Source organism: Meriones unguiculatus, chromosome 7 (genome assembly GCF_030254825.1).
Source record: "Meriones unguiculatus strain TT.TT164.6M chromosome 7, Bangor_MerUng_6.1, whole genome shotgun sequence".
Taxonomy (NCBI): domain Eukaryota; kingdom Metazoa; phylum Chordata; class Mammalia; order Rodentia; family Muridae; genus Meriones; species Meriones unguiculatus.
In genome coordinates, this window is record NC_083355.1 from 15,098,984 (window position 1) to 15,116,269 (window position 17,286).

The 17,286-nt window shown below is 45.8% G+C and overlaps 1 protein-coding gene across 1 annotated transcript; it reads right to left on the reverse strand.

Annotated features, from left to right (window-relative positions):
* Positions 1 to 389: 389 nt before the first annotated feature.
* On the reverse strand, positions 390 to 15,673 carry Milr1 (mast cell immunoglobulin like receptor 1). The gene is made up of 7 exons (XM_021634326.2): positions 15,495 to 15,673; positions 15,149 to 15,190; positions 12,686 to 12,958; positions 10,547 to 10,663; positions 7,695 to 7,778; positions 6,050 to 6,118; positions 390 to 4,599 (listed from the first exon to the last, which is right to left on the reverse strand). Exons 1-7 carry the CDS (start codon positions 15,547 to 15,549, stop codon positions 4,541 to 4,543), a joined length of 699 nt encoding a protein of 232 aa, XP_021490001.2. The 5' UTR covers positions 15,550 to 15,673; the 3' UTR covers positions 390 to 4,540.
* Positions 15,674 to 17,286: the final 1,613 nt, after the last annotated feature.

The following is a 17,286-nucleotide window of genomic DNA, read 5'->3' on the forward strand; positions in this document are numbered from 1 at the left end:
TGCCTTCATGCCAGTTTAGCAGGGAAGTGAGCAGCAAGAGCTCACCACGCCCTCTTGCTCCTCTCTTCCCTCCTCCCACCTAGGGGGCTTGCAACTTACAGATCAAACAGTAATTTAGAAAAAAAACTGCACTTGCTGTAATGTTTAAAATTGCAGCTGAGTCTGTCTGTTTAAATATATGGCCATTATATGATTGTTTTCAACTGGTCTTAAATGGTTGATATAATAAAAAAATAATTGGGTATGTTTTAAGGTTAAATTCAAATTCTTGTTTTAAACATGTATATGTGCCTATGTGTTTGCAGGGTCTATAAATGCATATGTTTAAATAACAACAATGTAAATTGCCACATGGTGTGGCTCAGGAAAAGAACAAAGGTTGCAAAATCTCTGAGTCAAAATGATTTTATTTCCTTTTAGGATAAAAAGAAAGTCTTATTCTAAGTTGATATTGGTTCTGAAGATTGGGTTGTTTTCACTGATAAATTTTGGTCTTAAAATCTGGTTTCGACTTTTAAAATTATGGTTATGGTTTGTAAATTCACTCCTAAAAAAGATACTTTGCTTTGATATTGCAGGGACGAGTTTTAAAAATTGTTTAAATGTTTAAGAGGATAAAACATTTACAGCTTATCAGATTTTTTAAGCAATAACTCTTGGGCAGTCCAACAACGAACTTAAAACAGTTTCCCAACCCTTGGGGAAAAAAAAAATTAATGGGAGTTTTTCTGTTGTCTAAAAAGAAAGAGAGAGTGAGCAAGAAATATTAAAAAAAAAAATAGCTTGTCTAAAACAAAAATGTCGGTTAAGCCAGAAAAAAAAGCTAGAAACCTAAAGGTATATAGGATGTGGAAAAAGGTTAGTGGATGTATTATAAAAAGCCAGAGAGTTAATATGATTTAAAAAAAAAAAAAAAACACTGTATTTAAATATGTTATAATTCATTTAAAAGGCTGGTGATTCTTCATTGCAAAATGTTTTTTTTTTATGCTCTTTTAAGGGAAAAAAATCTGGCTGATAGGTTTGGTATGGCTAAAATACTTCATACAGTTTAAAAGTGTTCTGTACTGTTCTGTTATGCAGTTGGTTTTAAAACTTATTTGATCACTATGTTAAAACTTTTGGTTGTGGGGGATTATGGATGCTCCACAGTGTTTGCTGTGTCATCAACAACACCAAATGGCTATGTTTGGTATTGTCAGTCACAGCCTGTGATAACACATGGCTAGCTGCCAAGATGGTTCAGGGATAGAGAGCACGTGAAGCTGTAGTTTTGCTGCCATATTTGTTTAGGACTTCCAGCTGAGTTCAGTTACACGTGGCTAGCCGCCATGCTGGTCCGGAGATAAAGAGGGTGGAGACATGAGTTTACCACCATTTTGTTTAGGTCTCTCAGTTATGTTCAGTCCTCTGATTAGTGTTAAGTGCAAAGCTTCTTACTGTTCAATTTTAATACAAAGTGGTAGGATCAGCAAGATTTGCTAGCCCCTCTATAAACTGTATCTGATTAAAATGTTTGCTTTGATTTTAGTTCAAAAAGAGCAGACTTAAAGCTACGCTAATGACTGCAGTTGGTTAAGATGTTGAGCTCTACCTACTGTCTTTATATAGGATTTTTTTTTTAAGGTTAAGCCTAGGATGGGTAACTATAAAGTTTGCCTATTTATCTTAAAATATATAGTTCTAAAACATACATGTCAAAAATATGCTAAAACTAGATTAAATAACATTCTGTTTTATAGGACACAGTTTAAAACAGATGATAAAAACAAAGAGTAACTCAGATATGCTGGCCCTCAAGCTTATCAGAGATCTGATGAATATGGCATTTTAACATATGTAAGTTTATTATGACAGAAAGTCCCAAAATCCTGGCAGTAGCTCCCCAAGGTCTCCGAGAAGATTTGGACAACGACAGATGACTGCAACTCTGGATTGTGGTATGCTAACCACTGGGCAATACTGCCCCAACTGGCCCACTGCTAGGGCCCAGCCTAAACTGTGGACAAAGCCGGGGACACCTGAAGAGCCATTGTCTCACATTGTGAGAGGCAAGGTGAGGTCAATCTCTCCTGTTCCTCTTTCCACAGCAGCAGTTTCTCATCCTCTATGCCTGATGGCTGGACTGCCTCTGCTCAAAAAGCCAGGAGACCACAGGAGCCAGGGACACTGCCTAGGTGATGGACTAACTAGTCATCTCTGTCATTTTGATTGGTACATTTACTTAGCTCATAATTTATCCTTCTCAGGTCTCTGATCACATTGACAGCTAGGCTAAAAGGCTAGGCTTAGTTAACAGTAACTTGGCAGCTAAAGAGCAGACAGTTAGGTTCACTATCAGCTCATTGGACAGTTCATTGGTTAGTTAAAACTACTGGGTACTATATCATTTATATATAAAAATATATATATAAAGTTTATATAGGGTCTGAGGATATAGGAGTTCAGGTTATAAAAATCTAAAAAATGTTGGTCTACATACTGATCAAAGTGTCAATTTAATGAACGTCAGGTTAATACTTAAGTTAAAAAAAAAAAGTACATGCAGGCAATTTTACTTAGCCAAAATATAAGAGGGCTTACTCAAGGTTGCACAAAGCCTGCTGTCTGGTTACTATGGTTGCATGGAGTTTCTCAGGGTCAGAGCAGTCCGCTGTAAGACCACCAAGGTCAGTCTGTGAGAGACTGGACTTTGAAAAATAGCCAAGAGGCTAAGTTCCGCTGCTCAGATGCCGTTAACTCCAAAAAGGCTGCCACATGGACACACTTAAGTTGTTTATAAAAGATATAAAACAAACAGCTGACTGGTACCCATTCTGTTGGATATAGTTTTTACCTGTTACTCTCAAAATGTTGCTGTATTAGATTTGCTGATATGTTACTTTTCTGAGTTTTTATATATGTGTATATATATATGTGTGTGTGTGTATATATATATTTTTTCCTTTTGTGTACCAAAAATTCATATAAGTTTATAAAAATCAAAAGGTCATGAGACCTAGATCTGACATAGCTCAAATGGATCCCAGAAGAGTTTTTCCCTGGTGTTGGGATTCCTCACTTTTTCCGTTTAACAGACAAATCTTAACTTCTGTCTCTAGCCTGAATTTGTCTCAGCAGATTTTCACCTGGTTGACTCTGGGCTGCAAGCTGAAATCTGGACTTGTTAAAAGCTGACATGACTGCTCCCTGTCTCTTCAATTGGATCCACTAACTAGAGACTGTTAAGGACTGCCTCATTGACCAGCCTTTGACTGGCTCCTAGTAATCTTTACCCATGTACTCTCCCCAACTTTTGACCAGCATTTCAGCCTCTTTTAAACTGAGATTTCAACGATCCATCATCAGCATAAAGAAATTCCAGAAGACGGATCATCGGCCCATTGTCCTATTCTACAGGCTGAAATGTTGAGTCAAAAAAAAAATTTTTTTTTCTTAAAATAAAATTCTCACTCTGCAGCTGCTTCATGATTGAAGCAGTTACAAGGAGAAGGGGGAAATGAAAGGGTTAGGATAACTTTGTAACCTATATGTCTTCTAAAGCCTATAGTTTTGAGTTTTAGGTCCAGGTTAAGCTAAAGCCTCTTAGTACCTTTCCAGAGAGTGAAGAAATGTGACCCTATCCGTGAGGACAGATATAAAAAAAGGGCAAGTAAGCAATCACCTTCACTCAGCAAAAGAAGGACCAGACCCTTGTCCTTGAGATAGCGTTTCTTAGCAACAAACCTAGACTTCTTCTGATTAGCTTTTGACCTCCAGCCAAGAGCCTGCAGCCCTAATTTTCAAGGATGAGCTAACCACCCCCACCTTCAATTGCAGCTGCATCCACACTTGGCAGGACTGGCCAAGCTTGAACACCTAAGACTAACCAATTATCTTTACTTTATAGCTTCCTCATCCAATCCTAAATTGCCAAAACTAGAACTTCAAATCTCCCACAATTTTTCTTTTAAAAACCTAAAGGCCTTTGTCTCCTGGTGCCACTCTTTGCTGACCAGCGGGAGTGACCCCATTGTACAATGGTAAATAAACCTCTTGCTTTTGCCATGAGTCTTGGTCTGGGGAGTTTCTGGGAAGGGCGTGATTAAACTCCTGAGCTGTGAGACCCCAGGTCTTACAAGGGATCAATTGGGAATCAAACTCCCCTCATCCTTGAGAAGATCAGTACGTGCTCATAACTGCTGAGACACTTCCTCAGTCCCAAGGTAATTCCTTTTAAAATTGTGTTGGAAAGGGAGAAAGGTGGAAGCGCACAAAACCAAAGTATTTTACAACTATTTTCAAGCCTTTGATGACAAGATTAGATGCCCAAATTAGCCTAAAGAACGCGTTCAGCCGATGTGAAAGACACAAATTCACTTCAGGGGACCAGGCTTTGTGCTGTAAGACAGGGTCTTGCTCTGTAGACCCAGCTCACCTCGGTATCCTCCTGCCCTGGCCCCTAGGGTGAAACTATGAAGTGCCAGGTGAATTTCCTGTTTCTTCATGCACATCAGCTTCCTGGAAAGTCCTTTAAGCTGGGATGCAGTATCTTCACACCCTAGTGGGTGAGTTCAGAATAGATGTAATCAGCTTTTCTAGCCTCATGGCCTTCTGAAACTGAAAAGGGAAAATAACTCAGTAACCATCAAGCCAGCAGTTAGGGAAGCCATCCTCTGACTTGTATGCGTGTACCATGGTGTATGCTGGTCCATGCACATAAATAAATAGAACAGATTTTTTTTTCTTAATGTAAAAGGCCCCGGGCTGGAGAGATGGCTCAGTGGTTAAGAGTACTGGCTGCTCTTCCAGAGGACTCGGGTTCCATTCCCAGCACCCCAAAGGCAGCTCACAACTGCCTGTAGCTCCAGTTCCAGAGGATCTGACACCCTCACACCAATACACATAAAATAAAATAAAATAAAAATAAAAATTAATTAAAAAAGTTTAAAGCCCCATTTCTAGGTGGGCAACCTGAAAGATGCAAGTATTAACGGGTCTTTTCCTGACCTGAATTAAGCAATTTATTTGTATATATGTGTATGTGTGCGTGCGTGCACACACACACACACACACACACACACACACATGCATGCATAGTGTGTATATGTGTATGTAGGTTCATGAAGCCATAGGAGGCCATCATATGTCCTGCCCTATCTCTCCCTGTCTTATTCTCTTTAGATGGGCTCTTTCACTAAATCTTAAGCTAGGCTTCATGCCAGTGAATCCCAGAAATCTCATCTCAGAATTGGGGTCACAGGCCCAAGCACAGCCATGTCCAGCTTTTTGCACAAGAGCTGAGGGTCCAAACTCATGCGCGTGAGGCAGGCAAGTGCTCTTAGCCCCAGAGACATCTCCCCAGCACCAATTTCTTGAAAATGTTTTAGTAGTGACCCTGCATCTGGGTTTTGAGAGTTTTTTTTTTTTGTGTGTGTGTGTGTGTGTGTGGTTATTGTTTATTTATTTATTTACCTTTTATTTATTTATTTATTTATGTTTTTTAAGGCAGGGCTTCTCTGTGTAGTCTTGGCTGTCCTAGAACTCACTCTGTAGATCAGGCTGTCCTCAAACTCATAGAGATCCCCCTGCCTCTGCCTCACAGAGTTCTGGTATTAAAGGTGTTTCCAGCTTTATCTACCAGGGCTACACAGAGGAACCCTGTCTTGAAAAACCCAAAAGATTTTTATTTTAATCAATGTGCATGTGTGTGAGAGCCCAGGCACCCATGGAGGCCGGAGACACTGGATGCCTCTGGTCCGGAAGTTACAGCCACCTGCCATGGGTGCTAGGAAGTGAACTCAGGCCCTCTGGAGGCACAGTATATGCTCCTAATTGCCAAGCCACTTCCCCAGCCTGTCTTGGAAGTAAGTAGAGGACAGTCTCTATCCTGCTTTCCCTGCTTCCACCTCTACATCCGTCAGATTTGTGGGCGCTGTGATTTGTGACTGCTGCCTTACTGGGGTCCCCACGCCCCACCCTTAGAGACAAAGCCCCTGCTCACAGTGATGTCACAAGGACTCACTCTTCTCACATTCCAACAGCACCTCTCGTCCCCAACATGACTCACCGTGTTCCCGGGATGCCACCTCCCTGAAGACAGGCGTGGCATAGTGCAGCTCCTGAGGTTGCTCTGCATCTGGGCAAAGACAAAGCGTAAGCGTCACCAGGCCAGGGCTTGGATCCTCTGGCGGTATGAGGGCAGTGGCCCGGGGCCTAGAGTGAGCGCTTTCCCTTCGGGGTTTCGGAAACATGTTGCTGTCATTCCAAGTCTGGCCCAGGCTCCTGCTTGGCAAGGTGGGGCTGGCAGAAATTGGGAGCTGGTCTATCAGGGCTTGCACAGTGCTCGGAATGTGGCCAGGGCTCTGATGAGCCGAATAGATCGAATCCTAGTTAGCTAGGCCCTTCCCCCATGACGTATCCAACATGCAATGTCAGCTTTGATAAGTGGGAAAATATTGCCCAGTCTGGTGACTCTAGCTAGTCATTAAATACTACAGTCTTGACAAGTCCTGAGGGAGCAGTTTCATGTACTTTCACTTACTCCAGCGCTTGGCTGGCATGTGTGGAGCCCTGGATTTGATCCCAAGCATCGCAGAAAACAAACAATGAGATGTGCTTGCTTCTGCAGCATGCAGGCTGAAACAGAAAGATACAGAGGAAGAGCCAGGAATGGGGAGGCTGAGGCAGGCGGAGCTCTGTGACTTCGAGGCCAGCCTGGTCTATGAAGGGAGTCCAGGACAGCCAAGGCTACACAGAGAAACCCTGTCTCGACAAACAAAACAAAACAAAAAGATACAGAGGAGATCGCCATGGCCTCTATGTAAGGATGACACACAAATTAAGCCATGTTTGTAATCCTAGGACATGGAAGAAAAAGGCAGGAGGTTTGTTAGGAGTTTGAGGCCAGCCTGGGCTCCACAGTGAGTTTAAGGCCAGCCGAGGTTAGATGCCAATAAAAACAAGTGAAAGATGTGAACAAACAAAAACAAAGACTCTGTTCCCACATAACTCTCTGTTGCACATGGTAAATGTGTATAGTTCTGTTTGGTGTTTTGTTTTGCGACAGGATTTCTGTGGGGTTTTGTTGTTTGTTTGGTTGGTTGGTTTTGGTTTTGGTTTTGGTTTTGGTTTTGGTTTTGGTTTTGGTTTTTCGAGACAGGTTTCTCTGTGTAGCCCTGGCTGTCCTGGACTCTCTTTGTAGATCAGACTGGCCTTGAACTCACACAGATCCTCCTGCCTCTGCCTCCCCGAGTGCTGGATTACAGGCATGCACCACCGCACCGGACTTCAAAAACCCTTTTAAGAAGACGATCATGAAAGACTTTGAGATACAGCATGGATCATCCCACGCTAATATAAAGTCATCTCTAAGATGTGTTAAATGAAAAAAAAAAAAATCAAAGGCTATAATGGCCTGCTGGTGACATGCTACATCTGGTCCCATGAGCTCTGAACGCCAGCCCTAGGCCCTGGAGAGTGAGATGGGAGAGGAGAACCAGATGGGGTTCTCTATTACCTTGCTTCCCCTGTCTTTGGAGAATCTTGATTTATTTATTTATTTATTTATTTATTTATTTTTTACAGTGCTGTATAGAGCACTTATCTAGCATGGGTGACACCTTGGGTTCAAGTCCCAGCACCACGCCATATATACACATGTACACAACCACCGCCAAACCAAACTGGTCAAACCAGCCAGCAAAGCCCTTTACCTGTTTGGGTTTCTCTGATGTTTGCGTACAGCTCACCTTGCTCTTCTCCAGAGCCCTTGGACATATTCCCTCTCAGAGCTTTTCCTGCCCCAACAACAACAAAAAAAGGTCACAGAATCATCACACTGAACCAATTTAGACATGTTTTTCCTGTCTTCTCTGCCAAGGGACGGAATCTCCCATGATTCTAAGTGACCTGCCTCAGTGGCCTCCACTAGTGAGGGGAAAAAAGTCATAGATTTGTATACAACACCCACTCCCTTGATCCAGGGGCCTCCTGACCAGGCCCTGTGAGGTCTTAGCCTACATATTGTATTGGAAATTGACGTTTTCTTTCCTCCCTGAAGGGAACAGTTAGCAGGAAAGCCTTGAGTTTTCTTCAAGAGATGAGTGAGGCAACTAAGTTCTATGTCAGCAGAAATCAAAAACCTTTTTTGTTTTTTCAAGACAAGGTTTCTTCCTTGTAGCCCTAGCTGTCCTGGAACTTGTTCTGTAGACCAGGCTGGCCTCGAACCCACAGAGCCCTGCCTGCTGTTGCCTCCTGGGTGCTGGGATTAGCAGCATGTGCCACCTCTGCCTGACTGAAATTAAAAAAACAAAACAAAACAAAACAAAACCCCTTAATGCCGCTCTGACAAAAACTCAGGGTGGTTTTGTTGTTTGTAGAAAAGGGACAGGTGTTTTTGAGGTGTTTGATAGGCTGGGGTAAGTTGGACATCTATTTTCAAGGGGTTTTAGGGCATAGGTTTGTCCTAGCATCTGTGCTGGGCCTTGTGCAAGCTAGGAGGGCTGCGCTGCATCCCCAGCTGCTTTTCAACATTTTTATCAGCCAGCGCCTGCCCTGTGACCTGTGTCCGTGCAGAAATGGAGGCAGCACAGGCGTCTGACATCTGTGAGCGAGCCTCAGTGATTCCGACACTATCTCCATACCCCTATCCCACAGGCCGGAGGGTTGAGGCCCAGAGAAGCAAAGGCTCCAGGTACCCAACAGCCCTAGGCTTGGCGCCTTGCGTGCTGAGGCACAAATGCTATTTTGTGCAAATCTAGATTATTTCTCCTCACATGTGTGCCCAGTGAAAGGGCAACTTTGATATCTTTCCCAGAGAGGGCTTGGAGGAGGCTAGGGAAAGCCTTCCTGGATACGGAGGGTTTGTTGTCTCTGTGGTCCATCAAGCGGCAAGGCAGAGAGCATTCCCATCCAGCTTCACACACCAAGCCTCCAGAAGGCGGCTGAGAAACGGAAGGCTCCACCCCCTGAGGGGCTTCAGCTTTGGACCAACTGTATGAGGTACACAGTGAGCTTCAGGAGCCTCTTGCTATAAATACAGCTACAGACACAGCAGCGCTGTTGGCAATAGCCAGAAGATGGAAGCGACCCGAGCATGACCATCACCAGGGGTGGGGAAATGATGTGAGGTGCGCATACAGATCAGAGGGTTCCCCAGCCGAAAACAGACATTCTGATATGCAAAAGAAACCTAACACCACAGGACAGCCCCTGGGGATGGGGCACAGTTGGCTGAGTTCTTGCCTAGCGAGCAGAGAGGCCTGAGTTCATCCTGCACTCCCGTGAGCCAACCACAAAGGAGGGCCAGAAGTTCAAGGTTATCCTCAACTACCTGGTGAGTGGGAAGCTCTAGCCTCAGATACAGGAGAACCAGTCACAAAATAGAGCAAGGCAGACAGCTTACTGCTGCGTGATTGCACTCAGATGAAATCCTGGAACAGTTATGTCTGTGGAGACAGAAAGCAGAATGGTGGCTACGGAGCAGGGGGAACGGAATGAGGAATTGTCTCGTGGGTTCCACGGCTTTCGTGTCTCACGGCATTGGGTTTCAGCCTGTGAAGCTGACAGAGGTGTGGCTGGGGGTTTCTGATGGTCTCCCAACAGAGGTCGGGACTGAATGTCACTGACACACACGTATGAACTGGCTGGATTGGGAGTGGACAGTGATTGTGTAAGCTCTCTGTTCAGCACATGACAGGGCCTCAGTAAAAGAATAAAAAAAGATGGAGTAAAATAGCGAGTTTCACTGTGTGTATATTTCAGCATAAATTGATGGAGGCAGCGTGGGGATGCAGCTCAGTTGGGAGAGTCTTGCCTAGCACGCAGGAAGCCCTAGGTTTCACCCCTGCAAATTGGATGTAGGAACATGCGCTTGCAATCCCAGCACTGGGGATGTGAAGGCAGGAGGATCAGGAGTCAAGGTCATTCTCAACAGCAAGGTGAGACTAGACCAAGGCCATCCTGGGCAACAAGAGACCCAGTCTCAAACAAAACAAAAAAACAAAAACTATAAACTGGGAGTGGTGGTGCACACCTGTAAGCTCAGCTTCTCAAGCTGAGACAGGAGCATCACGGCCAGGAGTTCAAAGCCAGCCATGTACACAGAGCGAAATCCGAACACAGAAGAAGAGTGCAGAAATGACTAATAATTTTCAGATGGAAGCTCCAGAATTCTAAGCCAATCGTAGGGACTGGGGGGCATAGGGTTGCGTGTACAGGTTCTGTCTGCGTGAGGCTGGCTCTCCAGGTAGCCTGCGGAAGAAGGGTTTCACTGAGGACCCAAAGAGGGCCTCGTGAAGTCTGTCTGCTCACTTCTAATTTCTCCTCTCTCTCTCTCTCTCTCTCTCTCTTTAGTTTTTTGAGACAAGGTTTCTCTAGGTAGCCCTGCCTGTCCTAGAACTTGCCCTGTAGACCAGGCTGGCCTCCAACTCAGAGATCCACTAGCCTCCGCCTCCGAGTGCCGGGTCAAAGGCGTGTGCCACCGCCACCGCTGCCACCAGGCTTCCCTCCCCACTCTGCTCTGGCTGAGTCTGAACATCACAGGAACACACCAGGGAGAACTTACTTTTTTTGCATTTTGGTAGAATCAAAAAAACCAGGACTAGGATTATTATTACCAGCAGCCCCAGGAACAGCCCCAGGAGCAGCAGTGGCTGCAGACAGGAAGGACAGCTCTCTTCTTCTGGAAGAAAACAGTTCATAGGTCACCACTGGCTTCCTCCTCCTATGACACTGGCCTGGCAAGTGCTCTAGGGAAGGCCGTCCTGGCTGTCTCCTGAGTTCACCAACACACTGTGTGACCCCAGTAATCCAGGTACTGGTGTTTAACAGACAGTTCTTCTTACTCATCACCTCCCCATACGGTCCTAGTGGGTACTCAAGGGATAGCCAACCAAGTAACCATACCAAGCGCAGCCCCACCCCTTACTCCAGCTCTTGGCCCCAGGGCAAATGACCTAAAAAGCCACATGCACAGTTGGGGCCCAAGCAAATAGCTAATCTGACTAACCCATGCAGTGTGGCACCAGCCAGGGGCTGAGAAATTGGGGGAAAGGGGGATGGCAGTGGACAGGCTGTTTCTTTGCTTCAGGGAACTGACTTGCAGACTTCATGGCCTATTATTTCTCTCCTTGAACTTGCTAGGCAGCTGAGGCTAGCCTTAAACTCCCGGTCCTCCTGCTTCCAATTTCCAAACGCTGGGGTTACAGGTGTGTGTAGCACGCCTGGCAGTTGGCCTGTTTGTTTTTATTTTACTTTATTTTTGGTTTTTTGAGACAGGGTCTCTATATATATAGCCCTGGCTATCCTGGAACTCACTCTATCGTGCTGGCCTCAAACTCAAGAGATCTGTCTGCCTCTGACTCCAGAGTGGTGGGATTGAAGGCATGGGCCACCACACTCGGCTTCAGTTTGTTTATTCTTAAGGATGAATACAGTCAAAAAATTATTTAGTTTGTATACATTCACCCACTCACACGCATGCAGAAGACATATAGATGGTGTAGAAGCCAGACTTCTTATGGGAGCCGATTCTTTCTACCATGTGGATCCCAGGATCAAACTCAAGTCATCAGAGTTGGTGGCAAGCCCCTCCACCCACTGAGCCATGATTCTGCCAAGGAACCAGTGTTGAGCGTGCAGTGGAGAGTTGGCTTATTCTCCACCCCAAAGTGCCATATCTCTCTAACTGGGTTTTCATTTATAGAACTCAGTTGCACAAGAGCTCCCACTTCCTCTAAAAAGCAGAAGTGGCCCTGCTAAATCGATTCAAGGGAAACTTAAAACAGGAAATACCGGGCCCTGGTCTGCTCTCAAATCCTACTCTTGTTTTGTTTCCATAGATTTTATTTAGTTTTATTTACTTGTCTTCTTTTTTTGGGACAGGGTCTCTCTATGTAGTGTTAGCTGTTCTGAAACGCCATATGTGGACCAGGCTGGCCTTGAACCCGCAGAGATCCACCTGCCTCTGCCTCCCAAGTGCTGGCTAGATTTATTTTATGTGTTTGACATTTTCGCCTGCATATGTGTGCACCACGTGTGTGCAGTGGCCACGGAGGCCAGGAGAAGGCTTTGGATTCCCTGGAACTGGGGTGAAAGATGGCTGTGATTCACTGTGTGGGTGCTGGGAATTGAACCTGGGCCCTCTGGAAGATCAATAAGTGTTCTTAACCCCTGAGCCACCTCTCCAGCTTCCCCACTCTATTTTTGGAAAGAATCCAGCACTATGATGTGTTATGCTGCTTGTGTGTGATGGTTGTGATGGTTAATAGCGGTGTGCTTCTATTACGTCAGTGAAATGTGAACAGCCATCTCCCGCTCCTGCTGCTGTGCCATTCCTGTCAGGATGGGCGTGTCACTGTAATGAGATGTGGCTAGGCAGGAAGGGGGCTAGCTCCCGAAGCTTCAGGCTTCAGGGGATGAAGACAGGTAGGTGGGATGATCTTGGTTAGACTAGGGAGGGACTAGGATATCCGTGGAACACTTTCATAGGGATTAGCTAAGCAGGGAGGACCCTCTCTGAGGTGGGATCACCCTCTTTTAAATTGAGGGCCCAGATGGATGATGAGAGAAAGGAGAAAGCCTTCAGCTCTGAACTGATGAGCCACGCTCCTTCCAGGTCTTGTTTTCAACCACCAAGAGCCCCCTCCCACCACAGGAGAGAGTCCCATCAGCTGCCGGCCCTCCATCACATAGATGTACTTACTGGCGGCGATGGTGAAGTTGAATTCTTCACTGTATTTCCACACGTTGGAAACATTGGCTTTGCATTTGTAGGGGCCTGTTTCGCTGGCGCTGGAGATCTTCAGGTGAAAAATCACGGGCTTCCCTCGTTTTTTCTTGCTATCTAGCTGTCTCTTGCCCAAAAATAGCAAATAAGTGATGTCTCCTGACGTGTTCTTGCAGAAGCAAGTCAGAGGTACCTTTTGGCCTATCCTGACCACGGTCATATTTGAGTATAAGTTTGGACAAGGTAATTCTGCAAAAACAAAATGACATAGCTGTCTTCGTTAGAACCATTCCTGGCCGTTTGGGTGGCAGAGTGCTTGCCTGGCACAAAATCCTGAGCACCACATAAATTAGGTATGATGCCTGCAATTCCAGCTCTTAGAAGATAAAGGCAAGAAGCCGGGAGTTCAAGGCTATCCTTAGCTGTGCAGGGGGTCCAAAGCCAGGCTGGACTGCTTGAGCCCCAGTGTGATAGGCAAGTTGGCAGGATCTACAATCATCTAGGGGGTTGATTCCAGGTTTGTCTGTGAGGAAGTTCCTAGATTGAGTTAACTAGGGGAAGAAGATCCCCCCGGATTGTGGGTGGTCCGTCAAAAGCCGGGTTCCCAGACTGAAAGAAAAGAGGCCAGGGAGACAGTGCACCAAGCGTCTACTGCCTACGTCTTCCCAGCGTCCCGGCTGTGGGAGCCTTGCGACCACTGCCAAAGATGGCTGCCATCATGACTTCCCAGCCACCATGGGCCCTGGAACAGTGAGTCAGGTTGACCCTTCCCCATTCAGTTGCTTCTTGTTAGATATTTGGTCACAGTTGTGAGAAGAGTAATGAACACACCCTTTTTCAAGACAGAACCAAACACCTTAGGGAAACTTTGTTCCCCCAGCAATGCACCCATCTCCCCTTTGTTCTTCAGGTGTGCCGAGGCGCCATGATGTGCACACTCACGCTCCCTATTGCACTCTTGTTTGCTTTTCCCCAGATAGACTCCCTTATTGCACATCTGTCACTATGTGTTTGTTTGGCTTTGACAGGGATTTAACTTGCCGTTTGTATTGCTTTTCAGGTAAGCATCGCCACATTTTCTTATCATCGAATCCATTTCCTATAAGCCAGGGGCAGGCCTGCAGCTTTGAATCTTTCGTTGAATCACCCAGCACAAATCCAGGTCCCACGTTAAATTCTTTTAAGCTCTACTGTTGGGTGCCCCCCAGACTCCCCAGGACCCGTCTCTCTCTACTGTCATGATCACAGCTGTAATTTCAGTACTCGAGGGAAGGAGGCAAATGCTTCGAGCATTCAAGGTACAGACTCTTCCACATAGTGAGTGCAAGATCTTAACATCAACAACCCACAAAAACAAAAACAAAAATCAACTAAACAACCCAGTTACTGATCCTGGCTGCTTCTGGGTGGAGGGGAGACTGACTGGGGGTAATCAACATCTTTCTTTCTTTTTCGAGATAGGGTAGCCTTGGCTGTCCTGGAACTCACTCTGTAGACCAGGTTGGCCTCGAACTCACAGAGATCCACTTGCTTCTGCCTCCCAAGTGCTGGGATCAAAGGCCCGCACCACCATCACCTAGCTGACAACAGCACTTTCAATATTACGTGGTTGGCATACACTGAAGGAGTGATGTATGCCAGAGACTGTGCGGAGGAACAAGGATTGTGGCATTCCCGAGCACAGAGGAAAGAAATCACACTCAAATGTGATCAGTTGATGTGCCCAGGCTGCCAGCTGCTGGGCAACATGCCAGGCTCAGCAGCAAAGTGCTCTGACTCCTGGTAGAGTCCCTCCTATGCCAGAATGAATTCAGAATGTGTTCCAGTGGCCATGGTGGGCTGTAAACCAGCATTTGGGAATTCAGGAGTTCTAGTCTAGCTTTGGCCATATAATGAAGTTTGAGGCCGGCCTGAGCTACACGAGGCTCAAAAGTAAATAAATAAATAAAATTTACAAAGATTATGTAAGGGTTTTCTAGCCAAAAATGATAACAGAAGAAGTTTGAAGTTTTTCATAGTAAAAACAGTCTCAAGACTTTGCCACCAAGTTTCAGGTGGAAAAAAAAAATGCTAAAAAAACCCAACTCTCTCTCTACACTTGGCTTATTTCCTGACTAGAAAATAACTGAAAGGCTTTGCTCTTGGTTGCTGAGCTAAAAACACAGAAACACCCATAAGCGAATGTTCATGTGCAAAGCCAGCTATCTGACCATTTGGAAGAACAAGCTTTTAGGAATTGAAACTTACTGTTTCATCTGGGTCAGGTGACACATGCCTTTCATCCCGGCACTCAGGAGACAGAAGCAGTCGGATCTCTGTGACTTTGAGGCCAGCCTGGTCTACAAAGCAAGTTCCAGGACAGCCAGGGCTCTATTACACAGACAAACCCTGTGGGAAAAAAAAAAAAAGAAAAAAAGAAAAAAAGAAAAAGAAACTTACCTTTTATTTTTTTCTTCTTACCATCTGCTGCAGCATTTTGAACTGAAAGAGAAAAGGGAAGATTTTTTTTTTTTAAAGCTCATTTTCGTATGATGTTTTGAGAGCTGATTTTTGTTTCTTTGTCTTTGTTTTTTGAGACAGGGTCTAGAACTCTCTCTATGTAGACCAGGCTGGCCTTGAACTCTCTCTACGTAGACCAGGCTGGCCTTGAACTCTCTCTACGTAGACCAGGCTGGCCTCACACTCAGAGCTCCACCTGCCTTTGCCTCCCAAGCACTGAGATTAAAGTTGTGAGCCATTATTCCCAGCCTGAGAGTCAGTTCTTAAGACATTGGATCGGGCTTACGTGTGGTAGAAAGAAAAAGAGCCCAGAGGAACAGTTTGTCCACCCGGCTCCTCATTTTCCCTTGAATGAGATGAGAGAGAGGCACAAGGCAGAGCCACCGTCACCCATCTGAGGAGTGCTGCCTCAGAGCGAGGGGTGGCCTCTCAGATTCCTCTGCCCAAGCACAGGCTGGGAGGAAGAAGATTTAGACAAGTTTATGCGACATGGTAGTTGGTTTAACGCCCCTCGAGTTCCTGGAACGGACTCTGAGCAGCTGCTCTGACCGCAAGGCCTCCTTCCTCACTCTCTGTCTCTGCCCTCACACTGTGATGGCTAACGTTATGTTTTAAGCTGAGGTGGCAGTGATTAAGAGATCTTTAAAACAAAAATGAAAATTACCTCTAACGTGTAAGCCCCAATAGCCCAAGGAGAGATAACTTCCTGGAGTGCTGTTGGCCCTATTAGGATTACAAGCCCATGTTTTTGCTTCTTTGAACAAGCTTGGTTACCCCAACAGCACAGGCTATCACAATCTGGAGGAACATAGGCAGGAAATATGTCTGCATGCCTGCTTGCCCCTGATTGGACAAAGGTGGCAAGTATGTAGCCTTGTGGATTTTTGCCTTTCTTGAGCCTCTGTAATTTGGTGACACACCCTGGGAATCCTGAGGATGGACCTGGCCAGTGGTCATTGTCCTGGCCAGAATTGCCGGCTTCAAGTTTGGCTCAAAATTTGTGATAATGGTCTTATTCTCATCCAGTAGAATTAACACCCATCCTGAGCTACCTGGGAGGTGAGCCACAGGCCCCAAAACTACCTAAGCATGTGGGTGCCCACCAGGGTCGGAACTGAAATCACAGGCCGCTTCGAGTCTCCTGATGTGGGCACTGGGACCTGAGCTCGGGTCCTCTGCAAGAGCAGCAGCCACGCCCACCCTGAGCCATCCCCTCCAGCCCCAGCGTGGCTGTAGGTCATTAAAGATGCTTCCTGGTATTCAAAGGAATTAGTATCAATTACAGATGGTAGTTCACCATGTGGGTGCTGGGAACGGAACCCGGGTCCTCTGAAAGAACAGCCAGTGCTCTTAATCACTGAGCCGTCTCTCCAGCCCCCATCCAGGGTTTTGATTATAGACTGAACACCTCATATCCCAACTGCTTGGAATCAGAAGTGTTCTGGATTTTAGAGTTGTTTTTTGTTTTAATGTTTGCATATGTATTTGCAGCTAGCAACTTGGGGATGGGACAAAGTCTGAGTGCGAAACCCTGTTGTCTTTCATGCACATTTTATGTACTTGTTGCCTGAAGGTCACCGGAGTCAGAGCAGCCCTTTGTTCGCTAATCTCAGGTTGGAGTGCTCAGACCGGAACCTCAGCAACGTTGTTTTAGCTCCTCAGGTCACCTCTGGAGGTAAGTCACCTCACAAGGCTCTGCAAGACTCTCCCGCCACCCTCCGTCTTCCCCAGCGTCTTGCCTTTACATTTGTCCTCTTCTAATCTCCGTGAAACACGGAGAAACCCGAGCGCCATTTTGATGGGTTTTTTTTGTTTGTTTGTTGTTGTTGTTGTTTGTTTGTTTTTTACAATCTTTGCACCATACCCAGAGGATCAGGAAAAGGCACAGTGACACTAGAGACTTGGTGGAGCATCCTGGGGCCCAGCTGGGGTTGTAGCCACACACCTCCCCCGACATGCTACGTTAGCATCCTACTGGGGGAATCTGGGTGTACCTGGGAAATGGACCACCTGGGGTTTTTGGGTTTTTTTGTTTGTTTGTTTGTTTGTTTCTGTCAATGTGACACAATGAGAGTCAC